Source organism: Astatotilapia calliptera, chromosome 8 (genome assembly GCF_900246225.1).
Source record: "Astatotilapia calliptera chromosome 8, fAstCal1.2, whole genome shotgun sequence".
NCBI classification, from domain to species: domain Eukaryota; kingdom Metazoa; phylum Chordata; class Actinopteri; order Cichliformes; family Cichlidae; genus Astatotilapia; species Astatotilapia calliptera.
In genome coordinates, this window is record NC_039309.1 from 10,427,395 (window position 1) to 10,450,684 (window position 23,290).

The following is a 23,290-nucleotide window of genomic DNA, read 5'->3' on the forward strand; positions in this document are numbered from 1 at the left end:
TTAACCATTATTTATAGCCTACATTGTCCACCAGTTACAGAACGACCCATCCTACGGTATGTGGGTAGATGCTAGCCACACAGACGCTGTCAAGGAGACATGATGGGTGTTTGGGTCTTTACACAGTTGTTACCCCTCTCATTTGGTAGATGAATGTTAACAAAACAACCACGGCTAAAAAAGAAAACATTCAGAGAACAATGGCTCTGTTACAGCTGCCAGTGAAACAAATGTTAACAGAAACATGAGGTGGAATTTTTTAACGAATATATCATTTTTAGTCAGTGGAAAGATATTAACAGTAGCAGTGTTACAGTAGTTGTTGGTCTGTCAGTAAAAGACTTAAAACTGTAAGCTGAGATGTGTGGGCATTTATCTAAGGTGATGTATAATTTTACACAGCTGCTAACTTGGCCGTATGCTCCCGATTTTGAATAAAGCTTTAGCTTATTTGGCATTCACGACAAATTAGAAGCAAATGAAATGCTTCCTGCCCTTGTATGAAAGCCTTAATATATGTTTTTGAAATGCAGCTGCCAGAGCACATTTGCACTGGTGGACCCGCAGCAGTCTTCAAAACATCATCTTCTGTTACAGGAAACGCCGCATATTGCTAGTGGTCAGAAATCCTCAACGGCGCCTTTGATGACAGAAGTGTGAACACATGCATGGCTGCATATTTGAGCAATATAGTAACCATTGTGTTCTCATTTTCAGTGGGGTGTATTTCCAGGGAACCACCATTGGTATGGCACCCATCATGAGTATGTGCACAGCGGAGCAGTCAGGAGGAATCGTCATGGTAGGCTAATAAGTGTGTTTTTAAGAAGGGTATGAGGAGGGTATACATGGGAAACGCCACTGAATCGCATTTAATACATTTTAAGGGATCACAAGCTGAATGAAAATGCAAGTCATAAATAATGAATCATTACAGAACTTTAATGTGTTGCATTAGCACAAGTCATCCTATTATTTCAGTCTTAAAGGCCTGGCTGGCTGGTTAGGTTTGGTCGCCAGATGGTTCTTCACTCTTGTCCTGCAGATGGTAAAGTAGGGAGTGGATCATTAGGATAGAACTGTGTACTGTAGGCACACATACTTAAGGCTGTAGAAATGGGGATTAACCCCCAGCCACTGATGACCGTGTTTGACCGGGTTGTGTCTCTTCATTTACCAGCTACCTCTGAACTCATTAGTTAGGCTTTCCCTGTGGGTCTCATTGCTCTCTCTCCAGGCAGTTAAATCTTAGACATGTCAGACATGAGGAATCTCAATTCACCAGCCCTAAATGTCATATTCATTTCATTGGTGTGGTGAGACGAAGCACAGACGGTTGCGTGACGTGCCCTCCTGAGCTCCTCAGCCTCATCTGTTGGTAAATGAGTCTGAATGGGGTTTTTCCAGGAAACAGAATCCAACTTATTTGCATGAATCTGGGCTGCACATTTGGATTGCACTCAAAATAGCTGACTGTTTCTTTCAAAAGCCCCCAGCAGAGCAGTTCAGCAGCCTAAGCTTGATTTGCACAGTGCTACAAAATAACGTGCTGTGACGAGAGACTCCAAAAGTGAGGTGGTCTGACATGTACAGCTTTGCATCCATGATAGCCATCTACTGTATATTATTTATATGCCCTCTTTGTGGGTTAATGCTTTGAACACCTTGCAGAAAATCCCCAGCAAACATCAGGTTTCACTCTGTGTGCCACTGTAGATTCATCTTTACTGTGCATCTGCTAACACCGTCTATTTTTAATTTCTGTCCTGCCAAAATTGAGTGTCTGATTTTCACCGAGGCCGTTTGGTTTTTCTTTGTCTTCCAACCTATTTGCCGAGAGGATGTCTTTATTTGTGAAGATGAAGCAGCACATCTGCCTCTGTCAGAGTTTGACGAGCGAGCTGAAGGTGACAGCCCGCAGTCTGCTTTCATAGCTCATTTCTGTGCCTCAGTGTCGAGCAGACGAAATGCTCTGATAAGCACAGATTCAACAGAATTGTTTGTTTAATCTTGGCAATATGCAATTAGACTCACTTGTTTTGAGTAATGTTTCTCCAGTGGCTCCTGTGGGGAACAACAATTTGGCTTGCGTTAATTTTTTTGTTATTTGGTATTTTCCTCGGAGAATGCAATCAGAAACGTCTGTTCTTAATTAGCTTCTGCTATTGTTGCTGCGACAGATCTGTATACTGAGCAAATTTAATAATGGATATTGCTTCATGGATTCATGCCTAGCCTGGAAATACAGAGATAGCTCTGAATCACGAGGTAAAGAGGTTTGAGGGGAGATGAGGTAAGACGGCACGTTTTGTGATTGATCTCTTTTGCAGGACCATTCAGACAACCCCCTGGGTGCTGCAGTCACTCTGGCCCACGAGCTTGGACACAACTTTGGGATGAACCATGACACGCCAGAACGGGGGTGCGGCTGTAGAGTGACTGTGGATCGTGGAGGCTGCATCATGACTCCCTCCACTGGGTGAGTCACAGTTTCAGCTCCACCCCATCTTAAAAAACACAGGCACACATCTAAAATACATCATTATAATATAAAACTATCACTAATTTAAATTAATGTACTCATTAAGTACAGTAAGTGTCATCAAAAAACCCTGATTGCGATCTTATGTAAACATAATTCCACATGCTCTTCCCTTGTAATTTATTGTTTGCTGAGCAGTAAGCAAATTATGCCAATTAACTGTTGGGCCATTGGGTTTATGGCAGATTCAACAGCTGTGCTAATGCCCCAAGGCAATATGACTCACTCCGAATGGGAAGCCAGTAGTTCAGTGGCAGTGCATGGCCGTGACAGCACAAGACACTGACTGACTTATTCCCTGACATAATGCAGATGATGTCTTGCAGACTAAAGATGTGTACTGTACATGTGGAAACAAGAAAGTTGCTCATTAAGAGTATCTGAGTGACAAAATGGCTTAAAATTCAACAGCTCAATTACATCTAATTGCTCACCATAGTCTTGACATCTTATAGTAGACCCAGCAGATGCAGAGGACGTTCTGAGAAGAAACATTGGGGTGTCTGTTTCAGCCAAGGCCTTGTGGTCTGTGGGAGCCTCCGACTGGTGTTTATGCTGGAAACATCCCTCTCTATTTGGTTTGGCCCAAGCCCATGAAAAACACCATAACAGTATTCCTTATTATAGACTTAGAAAACAACCGAGTCTTAAGAAGTGTAGATTTACATTATACTCTGATTGAGGGTATTCCTGGTCAAGGTCTTTGCCAAATATGGCAACAGAGTGAATATATTAAAAAGGGAAAGAAATGTTTGTTGAAGTAGAAATAAAATGGTTTTGTGTTTCCTTTGCTTGCCTCCTCTTGTCGTCTGGCTCTCCCCTTTTCACAGACAGTTACAGTGACGCTATTCTTTGATATACATGCAACTTTAATGCTGGAAAATCTCTTAGCAGCCCCAAGTAAATAATTGAAGACCCCTGAAAACGGTAGTTTTAATGTAGGCAAAACCCACCACCTTCTCCTTACTGTTTGAATCTGAAGTTGCATGTAGCAATGATGAACCTCTCTGAATGTGAAAAAAGGTGTTTGTGCCACACTTTAAATAAAGGCAAATTAAATAATACATGAATATTTAGCATGTTTTTCTCCACGGAGACTGTTTGCTTTTTTTTCTTTTTTTTGATTATTATAGCAGACAAAAGAAATAAATTATTTAGTCCTTGGTTTTAAAAATAATCCCCTCTACTCCTCCTCTTTGCTCAATATTTCTGCCCTGCTTTTTAATCCAGGATTAAGGAACCAATACATTTAAATAAGGATGTTTAGGAACTCTACATTCTCTCATTCTGCCTCTTTATTTATTCCAGGTCAGTACCATAAAGTTTCCCCCATGGGTCCAGTTCAAGGCCCCTGCAGTTGCTTAAAAGCACTATATTTCTACAAACATTTTGCTAAAATTACCCGAATTCTGTTTTTCTTTTTAGAGAGAAAATCAGATATTTTTACGAAACCGTGTTATCTTACACACCTCTACTCAAGGCCTGCTCTGGAAAGAACTGGCACAAATGCCTGTCTGATTATCAGCCCCTCCATTCTGTAATTGAAAGTACTGGCAAGGCTCGCCTACACTCAGTCAATCACGAGTACCGTTTTTTTTTTCATAAGTCTCTTTTGTTTTAGTTAAATGGCACAGAGTAATTGTAGGTTCACAGGAACATTGTTGCTTATATACGGGTGCCCTTCAGACTCTCCTGGCCTTGCTGTGGCTCCAGGAATAAGGCAAAGGAGATAATGAGATCCAGTTTGTCATTGTTACTGTGGGGTAGAGAGTGTTTGTGGGGTAGATGATGGGGGCGGGCAATAAAACTGCAAGCTGACCCAGTGCCAACTACACATCTGCACAGAGGACCGCTTGTTTCCTGTTCACACTGGTCACGGCCATTTGTTGCGTCCTCCTCTCTATCCATCTCTGCATCCACCCATTAGCTCTAAATGAGAACACGCTGGTATTTCTCATCCTTTGAGATTATATCTCCTCGACAAACGCACAAACACAAACACAGCAAATGAGCTCATCACTCTTTTGCGGACATATGAGCACGTGCGTGTGTGTGCACAAACATGAGAAATCCATGTTTTTGAAAGACTAATGCAGAAACTACAGTTGTGCATTAGTCTTCCAGTCCTCTTCCATTTTATTCCGTTGTGTCCGAGCTCCAGGTTTGATGATCTGGTTTACTGTTTATTGACCGGTTTTTGTGCTTTCATTCAGAAAGTGCAGCTTTCTGGATGGAAGCTGTTTATCGCAAGGGCCATAAAGTAAGATGTTGAGCTCATAAAACATACAGCAGGGTGTGCAGGACATGAGAATGAAAAAAGAGAGTATAGACTACATTCTGACTGAACAGCAGCTTGGCTCAAATCAAAATGGGATAGAGCGTCTTGGTTTTCAAAAATAAAAAAGATGAATGATTCTCATAATTTTAGAAAAACTGACATGTCATTCTAGCTAAAACATATTGGCTCTTAGGTATATGCAGATAGCACTGATTTTCTGGGCATGCATGTCCTTGATATGTTCTGAAAGAGAGTGTGTTGCAAAATGACTGTAATACAAAGCTGATATATATGTTTTGTCATTAAATAATTAGAAATCACAGAAAGTGAGTCAAAGGCATGCCATGGAAATGTGACTCATGCCCCACTGATGAACAGGAACTCACTAGTGTGCCTTGTTTAATTGGCTCCGTGGGGAAAACAGTGCTCTTCAGTATCTACAACAAGGCCCTGCTGACATGGCATCAAGGAGTAACAGCAGATCATATGACCTAATGGCATCGCTTAGAGCTCGGGCTCTACTTGCATTAAGGAATCTGTAAAAATCCATATGAAATATCTGGTGAAGCAGCAGTCGTTTTGTTCGTCAGTTGTCATGTTCAGCTTCAAATTTTCTTTGTTCACAATTGTGCCAGAACATTAGGTCTTCCTAAATGTATGTCAGTAATAGACTAATTTGGTATTTTTAAAAATATTCCCCCTGGATATTGCAGAAGATCTGATTCATAACCTCATCGCTGTTTCGTGGCTGAAAAGATGCAGTATAAATTGAATTTTTGTGATCTGAACTGCAAGGACGGAAAGGCTGTGAGGAAAAAGCCCCGCTGAGCTAAATTTGGGTCTAACAGCTCTCTGAATTTTAATGTGATACGTTGCAACTAATCACTGGTATAATAGGGTTTGGCTTTAAGGTCATAGTTTACAGCAAACGCTCATATTAAGATGACGCTCGTGTGTTGGTTATTTTATGTTTTAATAAGAAATATGTAGGGAGGCAGGACATTTTGTCAGATATATCTTCCTTTAAAGATTACTTACTTCATTCACCTCTTCAAACAAAACAAACAAACACAAACAAATGTCACAGTTTATCTACCTTGTTGTTGGAGCAGCAAAGCTTCCAGCTCTGTATTGTGCGCTGTGCAGAAATTATTTCTTATCATAGACCGATCCCCACTCTCTCCATTTGCATCGATGTTGCTACACTGTAGTCAGTGATTGTTTTGTACTCTCTTTCAACCATCAAATGCTGGACCTCTGAAGCTTAGGAGCCAACTGTCAAACACTGACTATAAGTCGGAGATGAACCAGAGAGCACAAAAAAACATTCAATCTATACTGGAATTAGAGCATGAGTGGGTGGGAAACATTGAGTTCGATAAGACGGAACAAAGATTTGTCGTAAAGGCAAGGCAATTCGACTTAAACCAAGACAAGAATGGGATCAGCTGGGAACAAGATTGAGTCAAACTGGGTCTTTTGGCCGAGACGATGAGTGGTTGTCTTCAGCATTTCCAGTTCACCGTATGCACCAGATGTGCCAGCCATTACTGGCCTTGGCAATGGCCTGCTAGCCCTGAGGACTGCAGCTGCTAAATGCCATCCACTGTAAATCATTGGTGCCTCTGCCTTTTCACAGTCATTATTCCTCCTCCTACCTCCAGATTGTTAGGCTATACCAATTATTTGTGTATTGCCTCTCATAAAGAACAGCTGGATCCCTGAGCAGCTCGTGTATCTCAAGAGTTACAAAAAGAAAAAAAGACGGACGTGAGAGTTTTGTCATGCATTGCACAGGCTGGTAATTGAAGAGCAGGGCTGAGTTCATGGAAACTAAATGAATGCAACGAAGGAGGGGGTTCAACTTTTCAACGGGCAATTTTGGCTCAGGCTTTGGGGGCAAGGAGGAAATCAACAACAGCAGTTGCTAAGGAAGTGCCCTGCTTGTTGAACAGCAGTCTTGACAGCTGTTGATCAGAGAGGAGGAGGAGGGGGAAAGAGGGCACAATTATGGTTATTACTACAGCTGTCTTTAATGCTCTTTCCTTTCACCATTTCATTTCATTACAAAGCCACTCTGATCTTTTGCTTTAATCCAGAATGTCTGGAGATCTGCTTCGAGGTAACCCACTTTTACCTAATGCAACCTGCGAACGGGGTGGGGGGGTCAGCAGCGAGGGGTGATGTAAGCCGCCTCCGCACATGTTGGAAATCAAAGACAAGCCAAGAATGAGGCCGTGCCAAACATTCACAAAGTGTCATGACATATTTAGAGCTGTATTAGATGTGAAAACCCAATCAGAGGGAAACACAATTTGAAAGAGTTGCCAGCATTAAGTTACACAGACGTTTCTCCTTCTCAGAAGTCAAAGATTCCAAAGAGTAAGTGTTTTATAGCTTGTGTGCAATACAGCCAGTAGGTCTCAACAGCTCTACTACATTCATACTGACCTCAGTGAAGTGAAGAATTGTGGGTTGTTTGCAGTTGTGACATTTCCTGTCAACAATCCACCAGAAAAACCTTTAAAAATTACATAAAAATATCATCAAATTAATGCCAGTAAAGTTTTACTAATCTGGATTTCATGTTTGACTGTGTCTATAATATTCAGTTGTTGAGCACGTTGCTGCTGTGGCCAGGTTCAAGATAGATGTGTTTTATATGGTAGAAAAGGTCTCTCTTTCCCATGCAAAGGAAAGAAAATCAGGCTTTTAAAGCCACAGGCACGAACAGGCACGTGGGTGGCAGAGGTGGTAAAGGGTCAGCATTAGTGTTGATGGCATAAATAATAAAATGGCACGATAATAATACATTTTATTTAAATGACACCCTTTTTCAAAAGGGCTTTTACAGACTAGCAAGAAAGCAGAATAAAGCCGATCATTAAGGTCCAACAAAACAAGATAAATCTACGGTGAAGTTGGCGGGGATAGGTGCAAAATGCAAGATACAAGATGACAATTTAAATAATAAATATCAATAAAAGAATAAAAGCAATAGAGCAGAAACAATAAACAATGAAGAAAGACAACGATAAGAGAATAATGGAAAACTGAGACTGTGAGAGATGGCTTCACATAAAAGAGGAAGTGATTTTTAAAGAGGTCACTTATTCAGTGAGACTTATCTGCTTATCTCAGGCGGGTCTCTCCAGAGTCGAGGGGGCCCTGATGAGAATGTACATTTATAAAAAATTCAAGGGTCCTTCATCACACCGGTTGAACGAGACATTTGGGTATCAAATCATCCACGAATTGTCTCATGCATGTACTTATCTATGAAGCACAGCACTGATATAAGTTTGAAGATTACGTATATATTCATCCATTCCAGCTTTGTGCTGAGTTTTATTGTGTCAGTGGAGTATTAAAAATCTCATATGGTGCTTTTGTATCAGGAGTCACAAAGAATGAGATACAATCTGGACTTATTCATGCACATTTTACACAGACGCTGTCATCTAAGGCACTATATTATCACAGAAAAGCTCAATAAAGCCACATGAGGTCTTTAACAAAGCTTTTGGCAGACACAGCCTTGGGCCGAGTGCTTTCCCCACGGAGCAGACCACCCTCTCTCTCTGTTCCAAAAACAATATTAAAAACACACAATCCCCTATTCCTCCTAAATTTATGGGTGTTGTACGTCTTGCAGAGGAAGCACTTTTTGGGTTGAGTGTTCATAATCCTTTTCTCATAAAATATGTCTAATCAGATCTCCCACTCTCCATGGAGAGAGAAGTCACAGGGGCCCTGTGCTGTTCATATGCTGATGGAACTTTGGAGAGCTCGCTGAGCTCTAGTGGTTAATTGATTTTGTGATTAGCAGCAATTAGCCCTGATTACATTAGACTAAAGAGGGCTCTCGTGGGGGGATCTCAGTTGTCTTCTTGCTCTCTCTCTCTATTTGTGTGACTCACGTAACATTTCCTTCACTCGCAGGTATCCTTTTCCTACGGTGTTCAGCAGCTGCAGCAGGAAGGACCTCACGGCTAGTTTCGAAAAAGGCGTTGGAATGTGTCTCTTCAATATGCCAGAGGTCAAAGTGCTGTATGGTGGGCAGAAATGTGGCAACGGCTATGTGGAGGAGGGAGAGGAGTGTGACTGTGGAGAACTGGAGGTGAGGGTGCTGTAGGTCATAATAAAAAAAATAAAAAATGTTTTTATTTTCAGGTCTCTTGCAGCTTTTGCCAAAAACTCTTAGCTGCTACTCATAAATCATTGTTAATTATGTTTTCCATTCTACATCAAATTAAATAAGGAGACATGCTAGAGGGGCGTGCTGCCCTGACACTAGTAGTTCGCCTCAGCTTCAAATCTAATGGCACAAAGCTTTTGTATTGCAAACACATTCTTCTGATAATTAGGTTAAAGATATGAGTATGGATTAATTCAATCAGTGGAAAGAAGACATGTTTGCGAGGGTTGATGTCTAATTGTGATACAGTACACTGAGAAGAAGCACTGCTGACAGTTTCACACTGTCAACTAGTGAATTATTTAAATGAATCTGCATTGGCATGCACATATTTAATGGAAGTGCATGTTGCCAACTGTTACAACTGCAGGATGATAAAACAGATAATCGTGATTCGGCTGACAATTAGCAGAGGCGAGCTGCTTATCGAATTATGAAATATGAAGGCGACATCTATTGTGATTTAGAGGGATATTTTGAATTACATAATAGCCTAAATGAGAGAACGCCTTGTTGTCTTTTGTAATTTGTTTATGCTTTTGCGCCCCATGAGTTCTTTTGTGAGCTGCTCAAGTTTCAGTCAGGGTCACACTGAAAGTGGCCTTGTCCTTAAAAACAAAGCGCTAACATAAGCTCCGCTGACCTGAGCCAGCAACAATAATAAAGCTCTCCACAAAACTGAGCAGAGTCATGCCAACTCAGGCCAGATCAGAGTTCTCAGCCAGCACCCCTCTCCGCCATTAAAAAGCCTCATTAAAAACTCTGGGTCCTGCTCCTCACAATCACTGGCTACTTCTTTTCAGCGTGACTTCTCTGCCTCTTTTTGGCCCCAGGGACCATGGGAAAGGCCCTTAATGGTTTTCAGACTGAAAGAAGTTTTGGAAGGCCCATCATATCAGCTGTGTCCCCTGCCAGCTCCATCCATCCACTTCCTCCCAACTCTTGCAGCATATTCAGACTATAATGGCAAAAGGAAAAGAGCTGACCCTCGGGGGTCCAGACAACCTGCATGAGATCATATATGCACAAGCACACACACACACACACACACACACACACACACACACACACACACACACACACACACACACACACACACACACACACACACAGTGCATATCGTATATTCTGAGTCTTGATTGAATTCTTGCTTCCATGTGTATTGGAAAGCAGTGTTACTGATTGGTGCGGTGCATGGGTCACGATAGAGGCTAACAGGAAACAGATGGTGCTCAACAGTGAGATGGGAAATGTTATTGTAGATCTGCCCTCTCTCTCTCTCCCTCCAAAATGCCTCTGGATGCTATCTAAGTGACCTAAACCAACCAGAGCAATGAAATAAGTGATGGCATGCTGAGTGACAAAAATGTAAACAGAGCATGTCAGTCATCGTATCGCACCTGCTCTATTTCAGATAAATGGAATGGAATCTATAGCTGCCCCTAAAAGTGCGTGATTAAAATATTTTTTTAAATTAATGCACTGATTGGGAACAGTCCCCTCTTTTTTTTTCATCAGCCTCCACATCTGCACCTGGAACGTTCTTGGGAAACTGGACAAAGTTGGAGATGCCTGTAAATTTATAACCATAGTTTAAAAAAAAGGGCATATTTGTATGCTGAGCTTAAACCTCCTTTTGGCAAAGGCTTTTTCAAAAGCTCACAAAATCGTTTTAAATGTGTATTAAAGTGAGGTTATATTTCCACAACGCTTTGATCTATCGCAACCATGCCACAGATGTTTTCTAGTCCATCCATCCATCCATCAATTTTCTGCTTTATGTCTGGGGTGGACACCCTTATTTCTCTGTCCCTGGCCAGCACCTGCAGCTTTTCCAGGGGAGCACTAATAGGTTTAATATCTCTGATATATCCTGGGTCTGCCCTACACCTCATGTTCAGGATGTTGTACAGTCTTCACCGAAATGCCTCAGCCTCACAAAAGTTGTCAAATGGAGTTTAATTTTTCTAAACCATAATCGTTATTGCTAAAAGTATTAACTCACCCATCCAAATCATTGAATTGAGGTGTTCCAATCTTTTCCATGGCCACAGGTGTATAAAATCAAGTACCTAGGCAGGTACTCTCTCAGGCGCTCAGTGAATTCCAGCATGGCACCATGATAGGATGCCACCTGTGCAACAAGTCCAGGTGTGAAATGTGCTCACTACTAAATATCCACAGTCAACTAATAGTGGAATTATAACAAAGTGGAAGTGACAGGGAATGACAGCAACTCAGGCATAAAACGGTAAGCCAAGTAAAGTCACAAAGCGGGGTCAGTGGATGCTGAGGCTAATAGTGCTGAGGCTTTCTACAGAGTTAATAGCTACAGACCTCCAAACTTCCCGTGGCCTTCAGATTAACTCAAGAACAGTGTAGTGTGGGAACAGTTTGGGGACAGCCCCTTCCTGTTCCAACATGACCGTGCACCAGTGCACAAAGCAAACGTCCATAGCGACATGGATGAGGAAGTTTGGTGTGGAAGAACTTGACTGGCCTGCACAGAGTCCTGACTTCAATCCAAAAGAACAGCTTTGGGATGAAATAGAGGAGAGGCTTTTAGAGGAATGGTCAAAAATTCACACGAACACACTCCTAAACATTGTGGAAAGACAAGCCTTCCCAGAAGAGTTAAGGCTGCTATAGATTCCTTGCAGAAGTGCTTGGCTTATCAATACTAAATATGTACCTGATTGTTTGTTTGTTTTTTACTCAAGCTAAAAAGTGAGCAGTTTGGAATGTTGATTGCTGAAGTTTCACATAAATATTCCAAATAGTTGTATATAAATTAAGATAACCTTTGCCTATTTAAATTATCGAGCCAGTTTAGTAAGCAAAGTAATTACTGTAGATTGCTTACATTTGTATTCAGAAGAATTGCATCTGAAAATACGAAGAATACCTGAGTGAGCCTTATATCATGGCAGCAGAGTGTGGGTTAAGTTTTTGATTGCTATTGTCACACCTGCCTGAACTGAAGTGGAGTTATTAGCTGTGGAAGTGTTGTGCAAATCAGTCTTTTACAATTTGCTTGTAAAGTAGCATCGTCTGTGTTTATATAATCTAAAGTTTCATTCATTTAAACTTACGTCTTTCTTTGTTATCTTCTCAGACATTGTCTTAGTTGGATTCTTGAGCGTTATGCTAACTTAAAAAAGTATTTTGGCACTTGCTTGCTTATTTAGGGTTTCTGCAGGGTGTGTCCTTTTCTTTTCTCAGGGAATGGGGCGATTGTGGCTCAAGAGTTGGGAGTTCGCCTTGTAATTGGAAGGTTGCCGGTTCGAGCCCCGGCTTGGACAGTCTCGGTCGTTGTGTCCTTGGGCAAGACACTTCACCCGTTGCCTACTGGTGGTGGTCAGAGGGCCCGGTGGTGCCAGTGTCCGGCAGCCTCGCCTCTGTCAGTGCGCCCCAGGGTGGCTGTGGTTACAATGTAGCTTGCCATCACCAGTGTGTGAATGGGTGGCTGACTGGTTGTGTAAAGCGCTTTGGGGTCCTTAGGGACTAGTAAAAGCGCTATACAATACCATTCTCTCCTGTTCATTTTACTATTGAGTTCAACATGGTTTCTGGGGTCTGAAAAAATCCTGTCAGATGTTTTTCGAAACCTAGAAACTGCTGTTTCCTTTCTTCACTCAGGTTTTTTTAGTTGCTACGTTACACAGTCCTGCTAGGGCTGCATCCCCTCTGATAACAAAATTTGAGTTTTTGCTCTGGGGTGAAATATGATCTCTTTGTGCTGAGTTAATTCTTCTTCACTTTTGTTCCCTCTTATTTACTTTTCCTTTCTCTGCTTGTCTTCTTTTACTATTCTTTTCCATCGGAAGGAATGTATGAATCCCTGCTGCAATGCCACCACCTGCACTCTGAAAGGAGATGCTGTTTGTGCACATGGACAGTGCTGCCAGGACTGTCAGGTAATATGTGTTATAGTATTTCAGTACAAAGTATTTTTACAGACATCTTACAAAAAAGTTATTTTCTCTGATTAACTTGATTTGACATCCTTTAATCCGATGTAGTAGAAATGTGTTTTTTGGCGTAATTCACATTTCTCTGGGCTTCACTGTGGGTCTTTGTCTTTGTTGTCGTGTAGCTGAAGCCATCAGGCACACTGTGCCGTGAATCCAGCAACTCTTGTGATCTGCCTGAGTTTTGCACCGGTACCAGTCCTCACTGTCCCTCCAACGTCTACCTTCATGATGGCCATGGCTGCCACAACGTGGACGGCTACTGTTATAATGGCATTTGTCAGACTCATGAACAGCAGTGCATAACACTGTGGGGCCACGGTACGTGAAAAATCCCCCTTGCTGCGTCACACTCAACAGTTCAACAATTGTTGCGATTTTTTTTCTTTTTATGTGTTTAATGCATCTTGCAGGAGCCAAGCCAGCTCCAGGCATCTGCTTTGAAAGGGTCAACTCAGCAGGAGACCCTTATGGCAACTGTGGCAAGGACACAAAAGGCTCCTTTGCCAAATGTGAAGTGCGGTAAGTCCTGATGTCGCCATAGAAACTAGTGAATGTATTCAATAGCATGTGATTTATGGAATGCAGTTAGGAACATAAAGCATATTGTACCTATTTCATAAAAAATGCATATACCTCATTGAAATAGGAGCACTTTTTCAATGCTAGGCACCACTCTGTGTGACTGAATGAGGCTGACACAGTTTTCTCAGTAGTTAAGAAAAATAAAGCAAAAATGCCAGATTGGTGTCTCAGTTTTATGAAGCTTTTTTCCCCCCAAGTAGCGGATCCATTAGATGATAGAAAATAATCATTAGTTGGAGTCCTAATTGAGGGTTGCAGAGTCATTTGATGTAATGCAACAAGTTCTGTCTCTAAAATCTCAGTTGTGATCTGGAAACGGCGTAAACGAGCTGCCTGTTCTTCAGTTTCTTTAATTGGACAGAAGGAGAAAGATGAAAATGAAAATAAAGCTCCTCGTATCCACAAAACAGTGACATGTAATTTAATTATTGTATTGTTATTCCCCTTGGTGTTTGTTTACAGAGATGCAAAATGTGGCAAAATCCAGTGTCAAGGAGGAGCTAATCGCCCAGTAATTGGCACCAACGCTGTTTCAATTGAAACCAACATACCCCTTCAGGAAGGGGGAAGAATACTGTGCCGAGGTACGCATGTCTACTTGGGTGATGACATGCCTGATCCTGGCTTGGTCCTGACAGGAACCAAGTGTGGAGATGAAATGGTGAGAGCTAAGGCTTGTGCTTTCAGTCTCATTACATTTATCAGTTATGATTAAGTAGATGTTGCTATTTCTATGAGCAGTTCATGAAAGATGCCTATTGTGCTTTTCATATCTTCGTTCATATATACTGTTACAACAATGGATCCTCATGTTTAATAATGAGGTCAGCATATGTGCAGATAATCCCTATGGGCCAACATTTCAGACTTCTGAAGGCTCTAAAAGATTAGTTTCAGACAGGTTGTCTACTCTCATCTCAAGGGCACAGCACTCCCACCTACCTGCAGTTCAGACCTTCTGTTTGTGAGGACCAGTCAATCAGAAGAATGTAGCCTATATAAAGGGGGAATGGAGCTTAAATGGCTTGCTTTATCCAGTGAAAGAACTGGTAGATCTTTTAATGAACAGTTATAAATGAAAGAGAGGGTGATTTTCTTTTATATTAAACATCATCATTGTAATCAAGAAATGAAATAACATCAAATCAAACCACTGAATGTGAAAAACGGTTGGTCCACTGTCCTAAAAATGTATGCGTTAAGGTACATACCAAAAAAGGAAAAGGAGAAGTGCTTATTAACTTCCAGTCAGGGTGGAGAACTCCATCCAACATAAACATGCTGTGAAAAAAGCACAAAAGACATACATGGAAAAAGGTTACCAAAATAAAACAGGAAGTGGCTTGTAGTAAAACACAGGAAGCACACTGAATCTGCGTCCCAATTCTTTGGATGTATAATTCGGAAGAGTGCCTAGATAGGTTGCAGTCCCTGATTTGGGTTGTAACTACAGACAGAGACAAAAACAGAGAAAACGTGGTTCAAAATCATAACAACAAAAACAAATATGAAAGTAATAGCACCAATGCTAATCTGTAAGTCGATATAAACACAAAACTTATTGCTGAGAAATAAGAGTGGAGAAGGGGTGGAGTGAAAGGCCATGACTAAGATGTTTTGAGGAGTTCTTTAAGCCGTGTCCTTTTGTCATTTCAGACTTGCACTGGCTCAGACTCTTAACTGACTTAACATTATTCAGTCTATTTGGCATCTCCTAGTGTTCATCAATCTAGCCATTGGTCATTTCGCTGATACAGTTAGTCCATTTAGTCTAATTTAGCTCTCTATGAGCCTCGACTCTTAAGGAGGATCTACCCTCCGCCCTCATCTGCAAAGACATTACATTCTGTGCCCGCTGCTGCCAAGCTCATCTTCACATTCTGCTGTGCTATACTCTCTTTGTTTCTGGTGCCTTTAAGGAGACATATAATACATTTCTGATACATTCCCGTCAGTGGTGACATCGTTTTATTTCATGCTATACTGATTTACCGCTGAAGTGCCTGTCAGAAGCAAATTAAAAGAAAGGGCATAGCGCCTCTATCTGTTTTTACCTTAAAAATGAAAGGGTTTGGAAATTTACTGACATTGTTTTTGAGCTCACACTGTTGATTTTTCGTGTCGTTTTCTGCTTCAGATGTGTTTGAATCGTCAGTGCCAGAACGTCAGTGTTTTCGGTGTGCACGATTGTTCGGCCAAGTGCAGCGGTCGAGGGGTGAGTACAGTACGTTTCATCCTGTTTCGCTGTTTGAAAAAAAACGATGTGATAGTTGTCAATCCTAAAACAAACCGTATTCCGTCTTCACATCAGCTCGTTTGGGCTGTAATGTGTTCAGAATGCCCAGTACACACTGGCTAGAGAGCCATTACACTGCCTTGCAATCAATCACTCTGAATGCTGAAAGGTTCAATCAATTAGACATAATGATTTCATTTCCGTTCTGCGTAAAGGGTCATTCATCATACCATCAGGCAGTCTTCCTTGTCCCGAAAAATCTGTTGAAATCTGAAGGCCCGGCTTTGTTTGGCCAAACCCTCGGAGCAATGACACACAGTCTGACTTTGAGCTGGGGAAAATAGAGATTAGATTTTTCTTAAATGCCACCCATCAAATGTCTACGGGTGGTCCTGTTAGAGATGAAATGTATGGCTTTGTAGTATTAAATTTCCTGGTGAAGCCCAGAGGCTTTGGCTGTGACTGTGACTGTTTAAGTTGCTCTTTCATCAAATGCATACAGACGAAAGAATTGCGACTGTCTGTTAAAGTGAAACGTGTCCGGGTGTTATACAGCGATATTTGTTTGTGTAGCGCCATAAGACATGTCTATGAAATTTTAAGGAATGTTTTACTTGCTGAAATAAAAAGAGACAGGGCACCTCTGCATGTACAGATTAGATCAAGATGTTGCCTTGGAGAGAGGCCCTCACCTGTTCCATATTACTCAGATAGGGAATCCTCTTAGACTTCACCATTCCTGCACGACAGGAAGAGGGAGAGAGAGATTATAAAAATGTGGTTTAAGAGAAAGGGTCTGCTCTGAATTTTATACCAGACATTTTTGCTACGCGGAGCCTAGCAGGGCTGGCTGTTGGTCGATTCTGTCTGCTTCATGCGGCACATAAAGAATGGAAATGATTTTATCATCTGTTCATTCATCAGTTTTCGACTGCTTATTTGGGTCATGGGTGTAGGAGGGCATCGGTTTTAGCAGATCTGCCCAGACTTCCCTCTGCCTGGCCATTACCTGCAGTTCTTTCAGTAGGCATTGCCAAGCCAGCAGAGAGATGTAGATTACATCTCTCCAGTGTGTCCCGAATCTCCACGAAACACTTCACCTAGGAGATGTCTAGAAGGCATCTTAGATAAATGCCCAGACCTCTTCAGCTGGGTAATTTTAATGCAGAGGAACAGCAGTTCTACTTTGAGCCCCTCCCGAACGACTGAGCTCCTTACCCTATCTCTTAAGGGCGAGCTCAGACACCCTTCAGAGGAAGCTTATTTCTGCCACTTTATATCTCAAGCAAAAATCCCACATTTACTTATTCTATCGTATTAAATTTGAGAAATTGTTACTTTGCTGTAAAGTAAATGAAAATTTACTACTTCTTTTTTCGGCAACTCAATTTCTAATTTCTGAGATTTTTTTTTAACATTGAGAAATTTACTATGATATTGTATTGAATCACTCTGCATCCCTTTGCATAAACATAACTCATTTGTAACCTGTTAAATTTAAGCAGCATAATAAATGTATGGAGTGTAAAAGGTGTTAAAAATAGGGGGGCGCTTGGTCTCATATAATAGTTAACTGTCCTTTTAATATACTGTAGGTGTGCAATAACAACAAGAACTGTCACTGTGAGGCTCACTGGGCGCCTCCCTTCTGTGACAAGGCAGGTTTCGGTGGGAGTGTGGACAGTGGTCCGATCAGGCAAGCAGGTAAGTCAGTAGCTGTTACACCACAGGAGTGATTTATTACATTTCAGGTCATTAAATTTAAAGGTTTTCAGAGTGTCATTTTTCAGCATTTTTACCATAATATACAATAAATTGTGGACTTATGTTTAGACACAAACTCCATGTGAGAAATCCTGAAATTCTGAAGTAATAATGGAATAAACTTGGAGAATACTCCCAAAACTTTTGTGTGTGTTTCTGAGCAGACAATGGGAATCTGACAGTGGGCATTCTGGTAGCTCTACTCGTCGTCCTGGGTGCCGGTCTGACCATGTGCATCAAGAGAAAAACTCTACTGAGACTTCTATTTACAAGCAAAAAAAATCCAATAGAGAAGATCAGGTGTGTTTTCAGCCCGTAATAGTGGAATGATTTCTAGATATAATGCATCTTTTTTGTAACAGATCAAGGTCCGTAAATGAAAACAACAGGTGCCATTGAGCGGGCGAGTCTTTATGATTGGTCACACTGTGAATCCAATTACAGTGGTGAATTTACTTTTGATTGCACAGTTTAAATTATATTACTATTGTAACTGGTGTATGATTAATATAATAAAGTATTTAATTACAGATATATAATTTCTCCTTTATATTACAGATCAGTAAGCGCCGCAATCAGTGGACCAACAGCTCCTAACCAGCCTCCATCAGCAAGCTTAACCTCTCCATCCCGACCGGCACCGCCTCTGCCTCACAGTGCCACCATCTTCAAGGTCACTAGATTGCACACATCTGCTTTTGACCGGCCGATCGCATACACACCAATAGATGTGGCTCTGACAAATGGAGGATGAGCAATAGATTATCCTTGCTGTTTTATTTTTCCTGGAATGCCGCAGCTGTTTCGACAGCGCACATCATTCTCAACTAGATTGACGTGCTGTTTTCACACAAATGGCAGCTCATTCAAATCCAATTAAATCATCCTTTTCCATATGGACTTGTAGAGGAGGTTGTGATAATGGAGTCTGTGGCGAGCAGCATGTTCAGGCACTCTAATACATTTCATGTCATTAACAACTGTCTGTTAAGAGAGAAACTGATTCATCTGCACATGAAGAATGTTGATGCAGCTGCTTAGTTGACTTCTAAAGCCATCTTGTTGCTCGTAATTGCAAGGCAGAAACCGCATTTTGCTGTACTTGTGTGCCTACATCGCTGTATGCCTTTACCTCCCCCCCTACATTATTGCCCTGACTTAGTTTGTAATGGGAAGTGACCCGTGATCGATCGAGTTAGGGGCTGCTGAAGGATAAGAGAAACTGTGTCAGAAGAGCCTTTTGTGTTGCAGGGTGGCACACAAGTGGAGTAAGCTGTTGTGCATTACCATGAGATTGGTGTTTTCAGTTAGTGGCATGTGGTTTTCATTTGGGGTCAACGGTAAAAAGAGAGAGGATGTAAGGCTGTTTGATGTAGGCACAGAGCAGGTGAGGTCATTTTCCAGTTGTTGGGAGCTGCATTAAACTGCCGCCTGAATGCATGTGTGCCTGCCTTTGTATGTCTTATATTGTGTTTAAGCTGTGCACATCTGGACAGGTTTAAATATCAAGCAAGACTCATATTTTGGCTCTTTAGCTGTGTTCATCTTTTAAGAAGCCCAAGCGAGTGCTCATGGGATAGTCGTGGTCTTTTCCCTTTATGAAGTCACCTGATGTCGACTCGGGGGAATAGAGAGCAACTAAGTGGGAGTGTTTGATTTATGTATCTTTGAAAGCATCAGGAAGGACAGCAGAGGAAGACGAGGAGATTATCATGATTGTTTCTGATAGGAAGCAGACGGTTTCTCTTCTGACAAACTCTTTCAACTTTAATCTCTCTGTAGCCTCCTCACCGAGGGCCAGAGGCGGGGCTCCCACCGGCCCCCTTCCCTCCCCACAGCCTGCATAGACTGCCCCAGTGCCCTCCAGTTCACCTTAGCCACCCAGTCCCTCTTTCCCTTACCGTGTCCCTCTCCCCTGGCCCTGGGCAACCGAGACCCCCAGTCCCTCCTCCTCACCGAGCCCCTCCACCTCACATCCACGTCGCACCCAGAGGGGCGTCATTTCACAGTGCATCACACCACAACTCTTGCAGGATGGTCATGGTGAGTGAATTTCCTGTTTCCTCAGTTGGAAACATTTTATTCGATGATGTTACTTACTGTAATTTCGCCACCGCTGTGTCTGGGGAGCTTTTACTCGCTACCCAGGCCTGTAATACCCAACCGGGGAAATGATGATGTTCGATGCACTTTCAAATTGCTGTTTTTTGATGTCGACTGTTTTCATGGTTCTTTCGTGTGCTATAAAAGCAGAGGCATGTTGACAGTTATGCACAGTCACATAAAATAACGAGGTTAGCCCAGGAGCTAGCGCCATCCAAGCAAAGCTTGAGCTCTACAACAAAAACCACAACATAAATAATAAAAATGGAGCCAGACTCACAGGAGGGGAGCGTGTGAGGGCAGCAACTGCAAGGAGCAAGTATGTACAAATATCACAGGGTGGCAAACTTATTGCCACTGTTATTGCATGGGCTTTAGTTATGGCATTGCAGGGTTTCAAAACTGAGAGGAACAGAAAGCCAAATAGTAATTCTTATTTGACTTTAAACTGATTTGATTTGTACTCTTGGAGGTACTCAAGCCCAAAGAGACAGAAGTAAAAAGAGCCAATCTAAATGATTTGAGTGTTTGAGTGTTGTTAAAAAGACAGAAACTGATTGGAGATCATTGGTGCACGATTCTTTCAGGCTCAGATGAACAAGGTTGGATCTCAGACAAAAATTGTCGGCATTCATTTCCAGCCTTGGCTGCTTTTATGTTTCGGTTCTGTAACATTGAATATTATCGAAAACGTTTGCAAATGTCACCTTTGCCTGTGGAAAAAGCATAAAGGTCATCCATTGTTACTAATTGATCAAGAAAACTGAACATAATTGAACCCCAGCGACCCCAGGAATACTGCCGAATTTCTTTTTTTGCATTAAATATCTATAATGTATTTATGTTGAAACTACCATATACATAAAAAACAAATAACAACGTGAGAAAACAAAGATTTAATCATATAACAAATGTCTTCCAGGTGACAGTTACAATAGGTGACAAATGCTGTGTATTGCACAAGATGCCAGAAAAAACACACAGAGACACAAAGCACAATACAGCGTGCATGATAACATCTTCTAAAAAGCAGATTGATAATATATAGTATTGACTGCTGGAGAATTTTTAAAAAGCACCCGTCGATTTCATAAAAGCTCATACACCTGTTCAAAATGTGGCGTACAGAAGCTCTTGGCTGTTTTTACTTTAAGAAGTAGGCCCTCTCAGCTGCTCCTATTAAATGGCAAAGTGATTCCTGTTGGCAGCAGGCTTCATCAACTGTATCTTTAGCAGCTGTTTGGCAGCTCCAGGATGTTAACAAAGAACATAAGTCATGAGTGAAATCTCTCTGCTGCGGGCTTTGAAGCACTGTTAAATGTGAGAGCTCCACCTGAGTAAGTGAGCGGGGTTTTAGACAGACTGTTTTGTGGGTGTGTGAGGTCTGAGGTTCATCCCTGTTGATCCTTTCTCTCTGTGGTGTTTGTGGAAATGTCTCCTTAGCCCAGGAGAAGAGTAGGGAATGAATCATGATCTCTGTATTCTAGAGAAGATTTAAACAGCATGATAGTTTTCCTGTTATTAGTTGGTTAGAGAAGACAGCGTCGGCGCCTCAAAGAGAAGCTCAAAGAAAAGCTCAAAGAAAAGCAGGCATTGGCTATAATTATCTGACTGTTAGTGCCACCTGGTGGTGAGTTTCCATCATTATTTAAAAGTGTCTGTCCTTTAATAGGAATTGGAGAAGCCCAGTCCTCCTCAGAAACCTCTACCTGCTGATCCAAGGGGGTCTCGACTGGTGCGAAGTCCCTCTGTTCAGCAGAGCCAAACCGCAGGCCAAGGACCTCCTAGTGTCTGTGGCCCTGTGCCTGCCGTACCCAGACCTCCACGTCCTATCCCACACCTCAACAGGTGGGTTCAAACCTTACCTGGATATATTTAACTCGCTGAAACATTTTTTTTACTTTTTTTTTCCACTTTTCTCTTCCTCTAGGCCGAGTCCCAAGCACCCCCCAACACTACCAAAGCCTTGCATTATTGCCAACGTCAAATACAGCAGCTGAGATTTTGGCCAGAAGGGACATTGTTATGATAAGACTGAAAAGATTTGCACTATGAAAACTCTGAAAAACCTTAAAAAGGTGGTGGCTTCTCTGAGTTTTGAATCAGGAGACCTGCCGTGTCCCTTTTGGTGCTCTGTCTCTGAATGGTGCTACGAGTCTGAGCTCAGGTACATGTAAAGTATTTATATTCAGTATTTATTGCCACGCAGTGCACTGTGCCAGACACTTTTAAGACATGGTAGCAACTTTGAATTTTGAATTACTTGTTTTCGTTTCGCGCCTTCACATCAGCCGACGTTTATGAAGGAGAGCGATCTGTGAAATTGTGCCAACGGAGACGCTTTTGTGGAATGTGTTTAAATGAAGGGAACCCTTTACATTGTGGTTTTGTTTTGCGTCATAAGTGAAGAATTTCAAAAGAGTTGTGCAATGATAGATGGGAGCATCAAACAACATTTGTAGTATTTTTTTTTTTTTAATCCACTGGGGTTTTCTTGAAGGGTAACGCTCTGCATAGCAACTTTGGGCCATCTGACAAGGCTTGAAACAACTGCAGCAAAGGAGATTGTGATATTAATACAACAGATCTTTGATGCGTTCTGCAATCAAGAAGACGGGTCGTTTCTTGGCTCAAAAATGAAATCCAGGCCTGTTCCTTTTTCTTCGTCATTTTTATCACGGAAAGGTAACAAATTCAACTGTGAAATGTCACTGATTTGCCATTTCCTTTTCATTTGCAAGGCCCAATATGCACTCTTGAGGGATCCGGGTACAGAGATCTAAAATGAGCCAAGATCAAGAAAGTATCCCTCAGAAAGAGTAAACCTATCTGAAATATTTGCTTTGCTAAAGGTCATGTGTGTTTTTAATTTTTTTTCCCTTCTATGCTTGCTGCACCAAGGACTAGATTAAATCATGGAATCACTGATGACTTGCTTAAAGGTGTTCCTCGCATGTAAACAGCCAAAGTCTGGCTGCGGTGTTCATATGTGCATTTTAAGTCATGTTTTTATCTAACTGGAAAGGACAGTTTTACTTGATAAGAAAACATTTTTAGATTTCATTCTGCCACAGAAATGATGTTTAATGGTTACTCAGTATATGCTGACTCACTCAAGTGTATCTGGGCTTCTGTTCATTTTTTAGTTTTCCTTTTTTTTTTTTTTTTAACATTTCTACTTTACATATTTTAGATAATCTTTTAAAAAATGAACACTGTTTTATCATTTTGGTTTACTTAATGTTTTTGCTGGATTGCAGTGCATCATATATAAATACATATATACATCCACAATGAGCAACATTTCCTTTGAGCACCGCTGTTGTTCACAAATATGTCTGCTAAAAACTGATATGGATAGAATTTTGTTACTTTTGATACTCTTTATAATAATGCACTAGTTTTACATGCATTGCTTTATTTACTTTGCTTTTTCAATGCTGTCTGTCTATGCCTAATAGAGACCTGTTTGTATGTTACATTGTATGTTCTTTGTATGTTGTGTTACAGGTGAGCACATTTTTTTTTCATGGAGAATTTTTGTTAAGGATTGTTCTTTAAGGCATCATATGTAAAACAAAAACAAAAAAACACTTAAAGTGTCTGTGTCTGA

At 41.4% G+C, this 23,290-nt stretch overlaps 1 protein-coding gene across 2 annotated transcripts in view; it reads left to right on the forward strand.

The window, feature by feature from the left end:
* adam12a (ADAM metallopeptidase domain 12a) overlaps positions 1–22,805 on the forward strand; it is a 79,132-nt gene extending 56,327 nt beyond the window's left edge. Inside the window, exons 10-23 of one of the 2 annotated variants that reach the window (XM_026178433.1) lie at positions 718–802; positions 2,331–2,479; positions 8,763–8,940; positions 12,846–12,935; positions 13,115–13,310; positions 13,403–13,511; positions 14,037–14,235; positions 15,712–15,789; positions 17,406–17,514; positions 17,736–17,874; positions 18,133–18,247; positions 19,357–19,617; positions 21,350–21,525; positions 21,608–22,805. In XM_026178433.1, the coding sequence (XP_026034218.1) occupies positions 718–802; positions 2,331–2,479; positions 8,763–8,940; positions 12,846–12,935; positions 13,115–13,310; positions 13,403–13,511; positions 14,037–14,235; positions 15,712–15,789; positions 17,406–17,514; positions 17,736–17,874; positions 18,133–18,247; positions 19,357–19,617; positions 21,350–21,525; positions 21,608–21,677 (1,954 nt within the window). In that variant the 3' untranslated portion in view covers positions 21,678–22,805. The remainder of the gene's footprint in view (positions 1–717; positions 803–2,330; positions 2,480–8,762; positions 8,941–12,845; positions 12,936–13,114; positions 13,311–13,402; positions 13,512–14,036; positions 14,236–15,711; positions 15,790–17,405; positions 17,515–17,735; positions 17,875–18,132; positions 18,248–19,356; positions 19,618–21,349; positions 21,526–21,607) is intronic. The other variant, XM_026178434.1, reaches the window with a different exon arrangement.
* The last annotated feature ends 485 nt before the right edge of the window (positions 22,806–23,290 follow it).